The sequence below is a fragment of the Juglans microcarpa x Juglans regia genome, chromosome 1D (genome assembly GCF_004785595.1).
Source record: "Juglans microcarpa x Juglans regia isolate MS1-56 chromosome 1D, Jm3101_v1.0, whole genome shotgun sequence".
NCBI lineage: Eukaryota > Viridiplantae > Streptophyta > Magnoliopsida > Fagales > Juglandaceae > Juglans > Juglans microcarpa x Juglans regia.
The window spans coordinates 48,895,582-48,914,237 of NC_054594.1; the positions used below are offsets into that span (position 1 = coordinate 48,895,582).

The window sequence follows — 18,656 nt, forward strand, 5'->3', positions numbered from 1 at the left end:
ACGTAAGGAAGTTGTGAGTTTAGTAACTGATAAAAGATTAAACTGAAAAGAGGAAACACAAAGAACATCTGTCAAGGTTAAAGAATCAGAAATCTTGACAGTACCAACATGTGAGATAGATACGGAAGTACCATTTGGAAGTGTAACTGAAGTATTAAGAATAGATGTAATTATAGTGAAAGAACTAATAAAATGGACAATGTGATCAGTAGCACCTGTGTCTATGATCCAAGAATCTTTAGAAATTGAATGATGAGAAAGTGTGTTAGATGAACACACAAAATGATCATGACATACAGAACAAATATTAGAACAAAAAAAAAAAAAAAATTACCTGGAGAATCAACTAATGGAGATGATTGAGTGAGAATATTAGGAACATGATGAGAAGAACTGTCATCGGAAGCAGAGAGCTTAATATTGAGCAATGCTAATAACTTCTGACATTGTTCTTGAAGAATTGGTAATTGTGTATTTAGATCTAAGAGAGTACTAACAGGAAGTGTCAGAGAAGATACTTTATTGGCAGAGGACTTTTTTCCTTTCATCTTGTACCCAGGTGGAAATCCGTGAAATTTGTAACACTTATCTATACCGTATGATTTGCAGGCCCACAATGTGTACAAGCCTATTTTTATGAAAAGGTTGTTTGTTCAAGTTAGACTAATCAACTTTCTTGGCAAGAAAAGCAGTTGTGTCAATAGTTGAAGAACGAGCCGATCCAATCTCCAATTATTTTTCCTTTTGTAAAACTAAAGAAAAAATCTTATTGATGGATGGATTAGGATCCATCGGTAAGATTTGTCCACATACATGTGAAAAATCTTCATTTAACCCCATAAGAAAATGCATAAGATGTTGGCGTTGTTGATGCACAAGTAAAACTCATAAAGCACCACATGAACAAAAAGGTACAAGATTATAGTGCATGAGCTCATCCTAAAGACGTATCATGTATAATATAATATGCATTGACCATTGCTGATAAATGGTTTTCTTGTGAAATAGATGAAAGATCATTTTCAAGCTGATAAATGCATGGTCCATTGCTCTATGAAAAACGCTCATGAAGATCATGACGCATCTCCTACGTTGTAGTGGCATAATGATACTAGATGCGATTTCTTTAGAAACAGAGTTGAAGATCCAAGATAAAACCATGTTATTGAAGCGGAGCCAAGCAGGATAATGACAATAAGAAGTATGACGAGCTTGTGACATTGAACCATTCACAAAACGGATCATGTTCTTGGTAATTAGTGTCATTTCCCTAGAACAAGACTAGGTATGGTAATTATCTCCCATCAGTGGTTGCGTAACCAGAAGAGATCCAGGAAAATCACCATTTTGGAGATGATACGGACTTGCAGAATTGTCTTCCATTGTAGAGGAATGAGAAACAAATGAAGACATCAAGAAAACCCTAAAATTAGACTGACACCATATTAGAAATTGAGAGATGAAACTTCTAGAACTTGAGGAAAAACTAAAGTTGATCTTATTCAATCAGTTCTCAAGAATTACACGAAACGCTATTTATATAGACAAGAAAAGAAAAAGAATTGAAAAATGACTAATCGACTAGTGTCATATAGGTTGTGAGCTGTACAATGAATATAAAGTGTAATACCTCTTATCAGTAATCTTTACGCGTGTGCCAATCATATGTTTAAATTACTTGGGAAGCTATCAACCTCCACTTACAAAGTATATTAATATTATTTCAACTTCGATTTAATATTCACTTCCCATTATTTCTGCACTAGGGGTGCTACCTGCCCCTACGGGGCGGGGCCACTACTTCCCTGCACTCCGCCCCCATCCATGAGGGGGCGAGGTATCTCATTCGTTGCACCGGGTGCGGAGGTGGACCACTATCCATCCCCCCCAACTAGCCCAGTTCAATTATCTTGGCTCAAAATGGCCCAGAAATATATTTAAACCTGTTTTTGGGTCATTTTGGCCTAAAATTTAACTAATAAAATAAATATATTGCGAAACTAAAAAAAGAAAAAATATGGATATTGGATAGAAACTATTAACTAATAACTATATACTAAGTTTCAACTAATACTATTAAGTATTAACTAATAATCATCACTAAGGCACTAAGCTATTATAATTATACAAATTAAGAGAACTAATAAACTATTACAATATTACAAACTCATCTAAAAATAGTAAATATTACAAATTGTACTACTAACTATTTTAGCAACATTACAATTAATTGTAAATTAACAAAATCATAACATTTCAAATTTGATCAATTTGAGGTGGCGATGAGTTCACTGAGTTGTATCAATATCATAAATCTTGCAATATTAATAAGTTAAAAATAAAATAAATTAGAATTATAAAATTATAAACATGAAACAAAAATTTAAAATACATACACATTGTGCAAACCATGGCAAATTGGCAATGGTGGGTCCAATACACACAAGTCATACTGAATCAAAGGTAGCTATAGATGTCGTCTCATGTATCACTATAACAATTAAATTTGAAATTAATACCGATTACATATAAATAAATAAATAAAAATAAGAAAATGAAATTCAAGTCCCACGATTACTAAATCCAGGCTGATCACCATCTTCCTCTTCGACTTTGACCTCCTCATAGTCAAGAACATTCGGAACATGAATTGGAGTCTCTGTGATCCAATTCTGCGTGCAAATCAAAGCCTCCATAGTGGAAGGATCTAATGAACTCCAGAATGAATCCAATATGCGTTCTTTAGTGCTAAAGGCCGACTCTAAGACTACGGTGCTAATAGGGATGGCTAAAATACTGCGGGCTATCTCTCCAAGGACAGGATACTTCACGGCATTCACCTTCCACCAACTTAATATATCAGAGTCTCGTGAAAATAGTTGAAGTTTCGCTGCCAAGTATCTGTCTATCTCTTACTGGGCCTCTATAGAACTCTGGGCGAAGGGGTTCTGCTCCAACCTCTCACCCCAGTCCAATCTATGTCTTTTCCCAACCATGACTTTTGGAACTGGTGGAGGTAGGTGTAGGTGCCTCAATATTATCACCCACAAGACGGTAAACTCATCAAATAATCTACCAAGAGTTTCCCTAACCTTTGCTGCAATATTCTTTGCCCATGTTTGCCCGTATGCAATTCTCAATTCATATACCATGACATACACCTTAAATCGAGGGTCAACAAAAACAGCTACATATAACAAAATATTAACCCTAGTGAAATCTCCATAATACTTGTCGTATTTTGTCCTCATAACCAATGACATCTCCCGGAGCCTAATGTGACCACCCGCGACCATTTCACCTAATTTTTCTTTTACTCTACATATTTGTTGATAGAAACGATGGGATATAGGGTACAAAGTTTTAGGTAGAGTCGTGGTGACCTTGTAGAAAAGTTTCAAAAAATTTACGAAAATAAATACAACTTCCCAATTATCATCCATAGACTTTCCCAATCCTCCGTGATCATCAAACTATTTTACATATTGGATGTCTTCACCACCCAATAATTCAAATGCCAACTTATATTCTTCGGCTGTCTCCAACATAAAAAATGTTGAGTTTCATCGTGTAGGCATATTAGTACAAATACCCTTTTTGGATGTAAGGCAAGCAGACCTTGTAGCATCTTTTAATTTTTCCAATCTCAAACGTGAAGATCTCACTCGTTTCACAACAATCCTAACCCGAGCAATCGAGTCATAAAAATCCCTCAAACCATCAGTGACAATAAGATTCAGAATATTTGTCACACATCTCACATGCAAACACTCATCACCCATAATTATCTTATTTGTCTCTCTAAGATAGATCTTAAGATGTCTCAATGTGACATCGTTAGATGAGGTATTATCAACTATAACGGTAAAAACTCGTGTCAACCTCCACTCCTTTGTTGGGACCTCCAAGGCTCTCTCAATCGTCTCACCATTGTGATCGATAATTTCATAAAATTTTATAAGTTTCTTGTGCAATTTCCGGTCACAATCAATAAAATGCACAGTCAAATACATATAATTAAATTTTGGACCGATGTCCAAGTATCGATGGTGAGACAAACAAGTTGACTATTCAACTTCTCTTTTTTAGACCAATACTATTTTTTTACATCCTTTGCCACCGTGTGACGAGAATGAAGATTAAACTTGGTTCCAAGTAATGAGAATATGTTTGGAACCTTTTCCCATCAACAACTTGAAAATGTAACTCGTCCATAATAACCATACTAGGTAGGTGTCTCCAACACTCATCGGAATCATATTTAGTATACCCTCGCAAAGTTGCACCTTCACTATTCTCATCCGCCATTTTTTTAAATCCAATCTCTAGTCTAGATTGACTCTTCTCTTATAATGATCTTAATATTGAACTTGTTTCTACATTGATTTTCTAAGTGTACCTTTAATTATGAGGTACCATGTTTCCTATAGTGACATCCATAAATTTTACCACAGTGGTTACACTGGGCTTGAGGATTCCTGGGGTCATCACCCTCTAGTTTGGTGAAATGAGACCAAATTATGGAATTGGATTTCTTGCTAGGCTTGGGGGTGAAGCAAGATTTCATAGGCGTAGGGGTAGGTATTGGGTCAGGAGTAGGAGTAAGGGTAGGGGAGCTCGCACTAGAATCTACCGAATTTTCCATGAACTCAATCAAACAACAAATATGAAATTATAGCAAACTTGACAACATGCCAAACAATTAACATCCAAGTATTAAGTTTTAACATCCAAATATTAAATCTAAAAAAGAATCAAGATTATGCTACTTGTAAAAGATTGTGCTATTATTTTAATATTTTTTAGATCTATTACTTTTTACAATTGTAAATTGTAATGATATTTTTATAAAATAACTCATAAAAATAACATAAGTTTATATAAACACTTTCATTTTAAAATAGGATTGTTCAAATGACTAAAACCCTAGCAACAATTTGTGTGTGTTCTTTTTATATCTTGAAATAAATTATATGGCGTCATGTTAAGAACATTATCTAAGAGCAATTATTTCGATGATAAAATTTATGTTTTCTGTTGAATGGGTGCATAATTTTTTATACAAGCAAGCATCAAAATTCAAACAAATAGAAGTGGCCGAATTCTGATGTTTGAAAAATCAGAATTCTAATGAAAGCAGGTTGCCTAGAAGGCGACTTTTTTCAGCAATTGATGTTTGAGAATGGTTGTTAAAAGAGCATCATTTCAAAATATTAGTATATCTACATTACAAGACTATAAATTTAGGGTTCCAATGTTTGAAAAATCAGAATTTCGAAACCCTAAACTAATTTAGGGTTCCAATCTTTGAAACCCTAATCCAAATTTCGAAATTCTAAACCCTAAACCCTAAATTAATTTAGGGTTTTGATCCGAATTTTGAAACCCACAAAAATGAAAATCACTGATTCACTATCACAGATTCAAATTTCAAGAATTTACAAACATTCATTGACACACAATCAGTCTCCACAGCACACAATTCACAAACACAATCTCATCCTCCATCTCGTATTAAATCCCATTCTTCCTCCAATCATTATTCCATAACTCAACAAAAAATTAAATACACACAATCAGAGACTGAGAGTAAGTTCTTACCTTCGGCGACGGCATAGTGGGCACGACGGCAACGTTGGATGGCTACTGAGATGAGAGTGAGAGAGACTCAGAGACAGAGAGAATGAGAGAGAGAGAGACAGAGAGAGTTTACAAAAGTGAGAGGAAAATGGAGGAATCGCGCAAGATGGAGATTTCTTAAACATATGACCAAATAACAACGACATCATTTCATGTATGGGGGATTTTTTTTATATATATAAATACATATATATTTATTTACATTGTATATATATATATATATAACCGAAGCTTGGCCCCCCTTCGGCCCCCGCCTTCGCTGGAGGTCGTAGATGCGGGCAGGGCCCCTTGCATCTGCGGATAGGAGGCCCGCCCCGCCCTTGCGGGGGTTAGGCAGCGTTGTGCGAGACCCCGTTGCCCATCCCTATTATGCACCTAAAAATATCAATACTTATTTTGTGGTAATCACTCATGATTAGTACATTTGCATGATCGAGATCATGAGACAATACTGACGTGCATGCACGGAACCAATATATTGAATTTCACTTTTTTTTAGCATGAGAGGTTCTTTAATCATAAAAAAATTGTATAAAAATAAATGACATTATTTGATACGATATGTTAGATCTATTTTACAATAATAAGAACTTTATAATTTAACGTTTTATGTCAATACACGTCAATTTATAAGATTATTTTTGTAATATCTATTTATGACTAAAACACTACTCTCTTTTATTATTACTCTTACTATATATTGAATTACAGTAACTAATTGATCAGACGCGCCCAATTGTATATACATATACAATATATCAATACTTAGGCGCGCACTTAGAATTATGCAAGTGAGCGGCCTGACCGAATTAATTAAACCAGCTTAATTGTAACCTGTAGTGGGGAAGCCGTCTTCTCCAATCTCTACCCCTTGCTTTACCTGGCCTCCGGTTCCCCGTATCTTCCTGGAAAACATATCTTCCAAAGATTTCCTTAAATATTGATCCTGATGTCAAAAGCAAAAGCACCCAATTGGGACGATCGACCTACCTCACCACCTGATCATCACTTTCAGAGAAAATTCTCAAAGCACGTCTTTTCGGGAAATTAAACTCAGCATTAAGTTTAAAAATAAAAAAATAAAAAAACTCTCAAAGCTGTCCCAATCCGGAAATTTGCTATTTGCGTATTATATAATACATATATACATATATATCTATAAAAAATATTAAATGCACTTAAGAAAAATTTATAATTTACATGTTAGTTAATAATATCTTTAAAATCATAAAATTTTAAATTTAAATTTTAAATTTTAAGAAAATAATAAAATAAATCAATGACATGATAAATTCTTGGCGCCACTCCCGAGATGCCACAGGAACAATTACTTCACTCCGGTACAAAGAAATACTAGCTTTGCATTGATCATATATACCTACCAGTGTAACTTGTCCTTCTAGCTGTAGCCAGCCGCCTCTAGTCACAAAACCTAATTATTATGTAACAAGTTATTCTATCAGGAGATTCCATGCCAACAATTTTTTTTTTTTTTTTATAAAAACATATTGAAAAATTCTATAACTATATTAACATTTTATTTTTATCTCATTAAATAAAATGTAATATATTTATTATTATTAAATAATTATTTATTATATATTTTTTTATTATCTAATAATAATAAATATATCACATATTATTTATTTAATATAAAATAAAATAAGATGAAAGAATGGTATATAACAATATTCCTAATATTTAATTAAGCTGGTATGATAAGCTCTGCATATACAGAGAGCTAGCCAGCCCTTTACCTCAACACAGATTAGCAGATCTACCTCGTCATTTAAGCTATTAATGCCTCATTAAGGGATAGCCCCGACTAAAGTTGCACCCAAAATATTTCGCGAACGTAGTCAAAACTCTGGAATATTCAAAGTGCTAATTGTTTCGGCATTGAGGCCAGCTGGAATATTCAGACCTTTCAATGAGTTCATGAAGATCCAACCCTGGCACTATTCTAAGTTTCTAACGTCTAACTACTAGAACTGCCGACACGAGGCCGGGGAAAAACCATCTGATAATTAGCAGTCCTGGACTGCCATTAACTACGTATATACGTACCCTCTCAATTTGAGTGAATCTTTTGCCACCTCACGATTCTATTTTAACGCGTACGTACTAGCTAGCATAGAAAAACTCATGATAAACCTACAATGGATCGAGGTGGTGCCAGCCATGCCACGGCCTGTAGCCTAATCTAGCCATGCCCTGAACCCACCATGCATGCGTCTTCAGACTTACCCCAATTTTAATGCCGATTATCTCCAAATTCAATGGCTATTAGTTGTTATAATGAACCGGCTTTCTGACGCAGCTTTACATCACCATTACGTACTCATAAATATAATGTCATCCCATAGATAATAAATCAGTAGCGTGATGGCCGGTAGCAATAAAGATTGATCATTGTTCTCTTTCTTTTGATAGAGGCAGGAAATTATATAGCCAGATTCCTGCAAGATGGAGCCTAATTAACTACCACTTCTTTTTTAGGCACCATCATTTCGGATATAACTGATCTGTTATCTTTTAATGAATCAACATTCTTTTAATTTGTCACTTCAGGATCTCCTTTGATGATCTAAATATATATATATATACATGCATGCATGGGAAGCACCGATCATGATTGAGTAGTCAGCTGTTGGATTTTGATAGATCTAGACTAGTTCTGTAAGTAATTAATATTGGTTAGATGATGATAATGTATCTAGAGATTAATCATTATCATGGTTTGATATTGCATATATCTATCTCTATTAGCTCGATCGTTAACCATGCATGTCAATGCGTGCAAACCGCGTGTATATATATGTTGTATGCAAGATTAATAATGAAAATTTGTCTCATACCGTTATTTTTAAAATGATCGAAGTTTGATCATGTCCATTGAAGGCGCCGTAATATAAGTGTTAAAGTCAAATTAAGCTTGATCTCTATTATTCATTCGAATAATTTCTGCTTGCACAGCATGTGAGTATTGTTTTGTTTGTTTGCTTTGAAAAAGTTAATTAATGAATACGCGTTTATAGGCTTCGTTTGGTAAGTAAGCTCATCTCAACTTATCATTATAATTTTTTTAAATTTTAATACAAAATATAATAAACAATTCAACTTTTTCAAATCTTAAAATAATAATAATATTAAAAAATAATATTCTAATAATATTTTATCATCTCAACTCAACTCAACTCAACTCAGTTCAACATCTAAACGCAGCCTAAGTACTGTCAAATTCTCTTTTCTTTTTTTTTTTCCTTTTTATATGGTAATATGTCAAATATATATTTTCACTTACAACAAGCACACAAAAACGTCGCATTAACCATTATTAAGAAAAAAAAAAGAAAGAGATTTAAGAAAACACAACCTTTGACTTTAATGATTTAATCTGCTTTTTCCTCCTTGTGTTGGGACCATCCCGATTGATGCATGCATAGCTCCAATTTGAGATAAACAATGGGAGAGATAATGATGTTGATTTTAATACCATTAATATTCCAAGATGATTTCTTGTGGATGGGTCACATCATGCGAAATTAGGCACAGTTGCTTGCGTTGTGCTCCACTTGAGCTCCGTGATGGAGACTTTACAACTTCTGATGCGCTTGACACAGACGTGCAACTTTTTTCCTTTTAGTTTTAGTTGTCGACAACGTTTGGAGTTAGACTCTAAACATAAAGAACGAAATTGGCACATGTTTTTTCTGCACAAAGTCGGAAGTATTGGACTGAGTTTTCATTGAATAATTCAATTGAAAGGGAATCAAAACCAGATATGGTTTTGCTGATTGTGTGCAGAATTATTGATACCTTAGCCATCCTATGTTTGTTGAATGGTTGTGTTTTAGCTAACTTTGCGGAGTAGATGTGAAGCAAATCAGATTTAAAAGGAAAAAAAAAAATCTTTAATAGTTCAAACTATAAACTCCCCCAGTTATTTTATTATCAACTCTAACATCGGGCTTCTTTGTCAGTTATGGAAAAGAATGAAGAATTTATTCCAACGCTTCGATCTTTTTCCTAGTAAATTCAAAGAGCAATATTCCATTTTGGTATGGTGTAAATTATTTCGGGTCGTGTTTTCCAAATTCTATTATCCATTTTTTTTGGTCCAACTCCTTTCATTTCTAAAGCCTCATTTAAATACACAGATAAGATGATATAAAAATTAAAAATTAAATAAAATATTATTATAAAATATTTTTTTAATATTATTTTTATTATATTTTGTATAATAGTTTGAAAAAATTATAATAATTATATAAAATAAAACGAGATGATTTGATTTGTATAATCAGACCAGGCCTAACAATAGCGTGACTAATATAATCCAGCCCCCACAATTATAGTGGGCCCAATAGGGAAACCCAGCAAAGTCCCGACTAAGCAGGTTTGAGTTTGTTTTCTTTTCCTCTATTTCAAGTATTGTAATAAGCCCTTTTAAATCCAGCTAGATAAGGTGGATCAAGGTCGGCCCAAAAAAGGAAACTTCATATCACCTAACTTCACCCAGTACCACACCATCCCTGTATGGTCTAACTCGAGCAAGCCCAACTACATTACCGACATTACACCAGTATCTTAATTAATAACGATAAGGCCTGATATGTCAACAAAATTCGGAACTGAATCATTAATTTAACTCGGCTTCTCAAATTGTTTCGCTTATTTTGCTTATTATAATGCTGTAATGGATTATTGTTGAAACGAAACTCTACTATTTTAATTATTATAATTTTAATTTTAAACAATATCTCATATATATTTACCAGTAATCAGTTCTTAAAAATGTATGTCAATTAAAACTAAATGATTTGTTGATTAGATAATCCAACACTCAGCTCAAATTTGTTTATACCTGCCTTGCCTAGGTGTCACACATCCTTGCCTGAAAAAAAAAAAAAAAAAATATATATATATATATATATATATATATATATAAACTATTGTGGGCGGATAATAATGATATGTTCATGTGTTGCATAGAAGCAACGCGTCTTGTATTGTATTATTGAATGGAAAGGAGACAATTGACAATGGCCCAATGTGCATGGTGGAAGGCTGAGTCAGCTATTATTATTGTTTATCTTATCTCATTGTCCATAGGGTGTCACCCACCTAAAGAAACAGTGAACGCATTTTTACTTTTTTTTTTTTTTTTTTTTTAATGGAGCATTTAACTTAGAGAAAAGCTCAAAATGGGTCGGGTGTAACCCTATTTTCAACATATATGAAATGTATTTTTTTTTCTAATAGATCTTATCTCACGGAATCAACTCTATCCCTCTCCTCTCTCTCCTCCCGATTCTCTGTTCTTCCTCTCCCCTCCCCTCCCGATTCTCCTCTCCCACATGGCGATTCTCTGTTAGTTGCATACAGAGAGACAATAATATGATTCTTAATAAGTGGAGAACCCGAAAGCTGGTGGCCCAAGATCGTGAGATTACAAATGGGTTAGTTATATTCGTGGGGATTCGACGTGGGTTTTAGTATATTTGTAGGGAACAGAGACAGAGAGGTTGTGTGGCTGATTGATTTGAATCATCGAGGGGAGGAGAGGCGAGTTTTTTCTTTCTTTTTTTTCCTACGTACGCCTGTATTTTTTTCTAAATTACTTCGGGTTCTCCACTGTTCAAAAACCATGAAGGGCAGATGCTAGTAATCAACTGGTGAGTAATTTTTAGATTGACTAGTGGGGAGATAACTTATCTCAGATAAGTCGGAACTTCGGTTTTTGTTTTTGGAAGCAGTATGTTAGTTTGCTAAACAAATTGTTAGTTTGTGATTTTGGGAGTTCTCTGCAGCTCGACAATGTGAAATCAACTAATTCCGGTGCTTCAAGTTCCAACATAGCTCGACCAAAGAACATAGGTGCCATATGATTCTAAGTTCCAACACACCAGAGAACTTGTATTTGTTGCAGGTTGCATTCAAGTTGTATTATCAAGTTGTATTTGTTGCAGATTGAGTTGTATTATCAGATCGTGTACAACCATCCATATACTGATCGTGTGCATTTTTCAACAAAGTCTCATGATTTCTCACATTTTCTCAGCAACCAAACAAAATTTAATAGGCAATCAAATCAGAATTTAGTTTATCTTATTATCAATCACTGACTGAGTTTCTAACCCCATATATTCTTCAATCGATGGAGGTTGATAGGGGGGTTTCGAATGGATGATGGAGGCTGACGGGGGTGGGGGAGGAGCTAGAAGACAGTGGATGGTGGGAGCAGGCTGACAGGGGTTGGGGGGATAGTGGACGGTGAGAGTAATGCTGACTGCTTTTTTCACACAGAGCAAAGAGAGAGACAGGAGGAAGCCGACGGTGGGGCAAGGAGGCCGACGGTGGGGCAAGGAGGAGAGGAGCTCAATCTTCTGGCATCGTGTTTTGGGAGATGTTGTGAATATTTAATCTGCTGCATGTTGTTCTATTCTCAATGTAACTAAAATCTGCATGTGACAGTTATTTAATAGCTAGTATAAATCAACATTACACACTCGACCGGCTCCAAGTGCCACTCTTTAACTTAACTACACTCTTACCTTCTCCGGATCAGTAGTATTATCACGATGTCATCCACTCATGCCTGACACTGCATGCTCTATCTCACCAGCTAGCTTCCTATTTGCAAAATGTCAAAGTTTGTTCCATAATTTTTTTAATTAATTAATTATTTTTAATTTATTAAAAATAGAGATTTCGAATTCTAGAGTTGTGGTTATATTAATCAGGCCGACTTTGGCAAATTTTTTATTTTTCTAATAACAGTGTTAAGTTTATAGGCTTGAGAAGTAAGGCAGAAATATGTGCACGTTTTAATATTATAGCGAATATTCACATGGTTTTATTAGGCTACTCTTAAAACGTTTCAAAAGCATATATATATATATATATATATAAATAAATTTTTAAAATAATATTATTAAAACACTTTTGGTATTGCTAAGACTTTTAATTATATTGTCACAACTCTTTTATAATACTGTTAAGCATGAGATTTCATATTTTATTAACAATAATGTTTTTAAGTATAAAATGAAGGTGTTAAATATATAATATAAATAATTAAATTCATTTTTTATCCGCTTAAATTTTTGGGATAAGTACAACTTTTTTTGACAAAATAAAATCTCCTTATATTATGAAAAATAAAATATATTTTATTAGATAATAACTAAATAAATATTTTCATGTTATCGCTAACAGTGTTCAAGAAAATGGAAATTTTCATGGGATCATTTTTAAATCGTGAAAAAAATATTCATATTCCGAACATAAATAGCAAACATAACTAAACTTGACCAAATAAATAGTTGACTTTGCAAAATCACACAATAAAAACTTTTTAAACCTGATTCGGACATTCATCAGAAACAAGATAAAACAAAAATCACCAAATGGATACCTGGTAGATATATTATAAGAATAAACAAAACAACATACCTTTCTCCATAAACCATCACCTAATTTTCAATTTACATTATAATTTATCACAAATTTTGTATTGTCGATTAAAATTTGATTGTTAAGATTAAAAAAAAAACTGACCATGTGGTACAATATTAATAGTTACATCTGTATGAAAAGAGTATAAAGAATATATTTTGGTAATTTAGACTTTAGAATGGAAATTGAAACTGTTGATAGTCTAGTTTAAATACTCTTACTCGCAAACATCGGTAAAGTTTGAGAGTAAAAGAATAATTTTTCCCGGAAATTTGATTTGGATTCATACTAAACAAGGTCAATGAGTAAATAATACATATCATTTTCAAGAAATGTTTTAGTCATAAAAAATTTTCATAAAAATAAATTTACAAACTGACGCAACTTAATATAATACGTTAGATTATATATTTATTTTTCTTATAAAGTAGATTTAATGTATCATATAAAATTGTGTCACTTTTTGAGTTTATTTTAATGGGATTTTTGGTGACTATACACTTCATATAATTTTCATTTTCATATGAGATAGTATGACCTAATAAAAATATTAATTTTTATTTGAATTCTAATTTTATATAATCACACTTACATAAAAAAAAATAACTAAAAAAAAATAACTGTATCTTCTTATTCAAAATTAAAACATAAGAATTTCCAACAATTTTTTTTTTTAAGATTCCCAAACTTAAAATGACAAAACCGGATGATGCGGGTTGACATGGAAATTGCACTTGTTAGTAGCGGTATAATCGGTCCAATCCAATCGGTCTAAGAGGAAAATTTCAGACCAGGCCAAATTTTTCGATCCACCAAAAATCCAGCCCGATGTAATTTAAGTTGTCTAACTAAGTATATACCTAACTAATTAAGTATTTGAATTAAGTATAATAGATTAATAATGCTAATAGTATGTTTACTATCAATAATTAATAGTTAATACTTTATCTTAAAATTATTAACCTTTAATTTGTATATAATCTAAACATAAATAATTAGGTTAGAAGATAATTAAATAATTAGTTAAAAGAAAATTACATAATTACTTACTTTTCATTTATATTATTACTTAAAAAATTATAAACATGATATAAAAAATTCATTTAAAAATTTATATAATAAATTCAGTCTAGTCCAAGATGAAAAAATCTAGCCCGAGAGGCAAGAACGGATTGAAAATTCAATCTCTTTACTTTTTTGGATGGAACCTCTTAGGTTGCGTTTAGATGTTAAACTGAATTGAGATTAATTGAGTTCTTTATGAATAATAGTGAGTTGAGATGGTGAAATTAGTTTATGGAACCCACTTAAGACGAGTTTATATGTGTTTGGGTGTTAAGATGAATTTAAATGTATTTATGAGAAGTTGAAAAATATTGTGAATTTCACGTGCAAAAAAGTATTGAGTTGAAAAATATTGTGAGTCTCATGTGTAAAGAGGTCTTGAGTTGAGTGATGCTTAGTGATTTAGAAGTTGTGTGTTTAGATGTTGGAATAAACTTTAATTTGTACTCAACTCAGATAAACTCAGCTGTTTCCATGTTTCAAACGTAGCCTTAATCATTCCAGTCATACCAAAATAGATTGGTTTTCTTGAACCAGCCAAAAAATTTTATACCCTTATAGCTATTTGTTAGAGTATTGGTATTGGTTTAATCAAATTTATCTCTAAAATTTGATGAAAAGTACATATTTTTCATAAATCCAAAATTTCTCTAAGCATAACCTCACATTGAATTAGTCAAAATAATAATATAATATTATTTTTTCAATAATATTTTTTTATATTTTAAAATTACACTAACTATATGTTAATTAATAATTTAATTTGATACTTAAATTTTTGTTTTCTCACTTAAATATATTGTGGCTCAAAATTGAAAAACAATAATTTAAGTAAATAAAATAAATAGTTATAGAGTCTAAATGGTTAGTATTCAAATTTGGAGATAAATTTAAATATATCATAGCTCAAAATGAAAAATTTTAGTGTATATTAAATTTAATACAATAATTTTAAGCATAAATTTATTTAATTTTAAAGATGGCATTCATTTTACGAGTGCAATGCTAATGCTCTTAGCGTGCGTCGAAAAAGGATTTTGTTCCAACACGCGAGGGACAAACCCTTGAGGCGGTCAGACAACTTTGAAGGAGGTTTCGCGAATTTTACTGCATTTGAATTTCATCTGGGCGTCATTTCCCAGAAAACCAAACCGTCCATTGGAATCATTGACTTTGACTGAAAAAGGCAAGCAAAGAAAGAGCTGGGAAGAAAAGTCTCGCTTTCCTCCCTCCTTCGGTCTTTCTGAGCCCGTGCCCTTCAACGAACAGGTAAAAAAGGACCGATCCCCTCGTTCCTCGTATCTCACGCTCCCAATCGAGGTCTTCTCGATATTTTTATATTGCAACAGCAAACGCACAAGTCCCTTCTTGTACGCCCACAACGCACAACGTAGTAAGAGGTATGTTGCTTGCTTTTACCTGTTTTGGTTTTTGTCGTTTTACTTGGTCAGAGAAGATTTGCTGGATTTTGATGTTTTTCCTTTACGGATCTATGCTAAGAAAATTTGTGAAATTTTGGTTGTTGGGCTAAATTTTTAGAATTTGATTCTGCGTTGGGTTGTTTGGACTGGGTCGTCGGTGCTTATGCTCTAGTTTCATTTTTTTTTTCGAAAGATTCTGAAAGAAAATAATTCTCTGGTAGGCCAAGTCGCTGGCTTGAAATTGGAGCAAGGCTAACTCGTCTAATTTTTTTTTCTTCTGAATTTGATTGTCGGTTTGTTAGTTTACTCTCCTCACTCTCGCCTAGGTAGCTTATTCTATGTTTGTTAGATTTAGAATAAATAGTGTTTACTATTTTGGGAGATTATATATTAGAATGGAAAGTATTATGTTTTAATTCAATGTTTTTTGTGCTTGTTATTTATAGTCCTTGGGGGTGGAGGTATTGAGTTGGGATGTAAGCAAAATCCGAATGTTGTTCTTTCGATTATTAGACGGATTTGTTGGTTTTAAACTCCGTATAACCTATGATTTGGTTTAAGGGTTTACTTAAAAAAAAAATTAGAATAAAGTAGAATTTTAAATTGGTTTTTGTTTGAATTTTGCAGGGTTTGGATATGTGCAGTGGTTCAAACAATAAACTTTCTTCCTTAAGCTTTGAGATGGAAGGTGGATTTCAGAAACATAATAGGTTTTTTTGTGATTGCTCTGTTTTGCTGGAATTGTCTGCCATGGATGATCTTGAGGCGTTCAGGAGCGAAGTAGAAGAGAAGGGTTTTGATGTCAACGAGGCAAGCTTTTGGTATTGTAGAAGAATTGGGTCGAAGAAGATGGCGTTTGAAGAGAGGACATCTCTTATGATAGCTGCCCTGTTTGGTAGCGTCAAGGTTTTGAATTATCTAATTGAGACCGGCAAGGTTGATGTCAATAGAGTTTGTGGTTCAGATAAAGTCAATGCACTCCATTGTGCTGTTGCTGGTGGTTCCAATTCTTCACTCGGTATTGTTAAGCTCTTGCTTGATGCATCTGCCGATGCTGATTGGATTAATGCTAATGGTAGTAGGCCTGTCGATTTGATTGGCCATGTGCTGAAATCGGCCTCCAATTCGAATCGGAAGGCAATGGAGTTGTTGCTTAAAGGTGATATTTCAGCTGGGGAAGGTGAACAAACTGCGATCCAAGAGGAAGAGCAGCAGAAGATAGCAATGCCTCAGCTATTGAAAGAAGCAACTGAGAAGAAAGAATACCCTACTGATGTATCACTGCCCGACATAAACAATGGGATATATGGGACTGATGAGTTTAGGATGTACACTTTCAAGGTGAAGCCTTGCTCAAGGGCATACTCCCATGACTGGACTGACTGTCCTTTTGTCCATCCTGGGGAGAACGCAAGGAGAAGAGACCCACGGAAGTATCCCTATAGCTGTGTTCCCTGCCCAGAGTTTCGGAAAGGGACATGCCAAAAGGGTGATACCTGTGAGTATGCACATGGTGTTTTTGAGTCCTGGCTTCATCCTGCCCAATATCGAACCCGGATTTGCAAGGATGAGACTGGGTGCATGCGAAAAGTCTGCTTCTTTGCTCACAAGCCTGAGGAATTGCGCCCCGTATATGCTTCCACAGGTTCAGCTATGCCTTCGCCTAAATCTCATATGACTGGTGCACTAGACATGACAATGATGAGCCCGTTGGCTCTCAGTTCATCATCTATGTCAACGACTACTACTTCAACACCAATCATGTCTCCCTTGGCAGTCACATCATCTCCTAAGAGTGGAAGCTTGTGGCAAAACAAACTTAACCTCACTCCACCAGCCTTGCAGCTCCCTGGTAGCCGGCTAAAGACTGCTTTGAGCGCTAGAGATTTGGATTTGGAGATGGAATTGCTTGGGCTAGAAAGTCATACTAGCCAAAAACAGCATCAACAGCAATTGATTGATGAGATAACTCGTCTCTCATCCTCATCTCCATCTCCATCCCCATCTCCATCCTGCTGGAACAAGGAATTCAGTCAGATTGGAGATTTAAAAACTACTAACCTTGATGATATTTTTGGATCTCTTGATTCTTCCATGCTGTCCCAGTTGCAAGGACTTCCACTAAAACCCACAACACCAACCCAGTTACAATCTGCAAATGGTCTCCAGATGCGCCAGCACATGAACCAACTTCGCGCAAGCTATCCAACCAACCTCTCGTCCTCCCCAGTGAGAAAATCATCATCATTTGGGTTTGACTCATCTGCTGCAGTTGCGGCAGCAGTGATGAATTCCAGGTCTGCAGCCTTTGCAAAGCGAAGCCAGAGTTTTATTGATCGTGGAGCAGGGATTCAACGACCTGGCCTTACTGCTGCTGGCAACTCTGCATCTATGATGCCCTCTACTCATTCAGATTGGAGGTCACCGGATGGGAAATTGGATTGGGGCATTAACGGAGATGAGCTGAACAAGCTCAAGAAGTCTGCTTCTTTTCGGTTCCGAGACAACAATGTGGCAACAGCTACAACCTTGATGCCATCTGTAGTTAATGAGCCAGATGTCTCCTGGGTTAATTCCTTGGTTAAGGATGTTTCTCATGAGAGTTCTGGGCTTTTTGCCACAAAGAATCAGCAGTATAATTATGGTAACGCGGGCAATGAGATTCTTCCTCCCTGGGTGGAGCAGCTGTACATAGAGCAGGAGCAGATGGTGGCATAAGGAACATGACTACCTAATTTGCTCCTCGGTTATGTTGACGAAGCTTGATATTCTTTAAATTTATATTTTTCAATTAGTATCCAATAATTGTATTAGAGGTAGAAGGGGGAGAAGACGTCATAGAGAACAAATTTCAGGTAAACCCAAGACCTGAAAGTTTGTGCAGGAAGAACGAGTTCCTGCTAGATTAGTTGGAAGTTGGAGAAATCTTTGATGGGAAGCAAATTCGGTGATTTTTTTTTTTAACTAATCTACAATATCTGTGTATTTTTTCCCTTTCCGTTGGGGGTTTAATTATCGATATGGAAATGATACACGACTGATCAATGGCAAGGAAGTAGCCATTATTTC

General features: G+C 34.4%; 1 protein-coding gene across 1 annotated transcript; it reads left to right on the plus strand.

Annotated features, from left to right (window-relative positions):
• The first annotated feature begins 15,356 nt into the window (after positions 1–15,356).
• LOC121242565 (zinc finger CCCH domain-containing protein 29-like) lies at positions 15,357–18,656 on the plus strand. Its single transcript, XM_041140453.1, has 2 exons — positions 15,357–15,566; positions 16,215–18,656. Exon 2 carries the CDS (start codon positions 16,224–16,226, stop codon positions 18,303–18,305), a length of 2,082 nt encoding a protein of 693 aa, XP_040996387.1. The 5' UTR covers positions 15,357–15,566; positions 16,215–16,223; the 3' UTR covers positions 18,306–18,656.

What these genes read in the sequence shown, in the direction of transcription:
- LOC121242565 (XM_041140453.1), top strand. Translation starts at nt 16,224, where the DNA reads ATGTGCAGTGGTTCAAACAATAAACTTTCTTCCTTAAGCTTTGAGATG.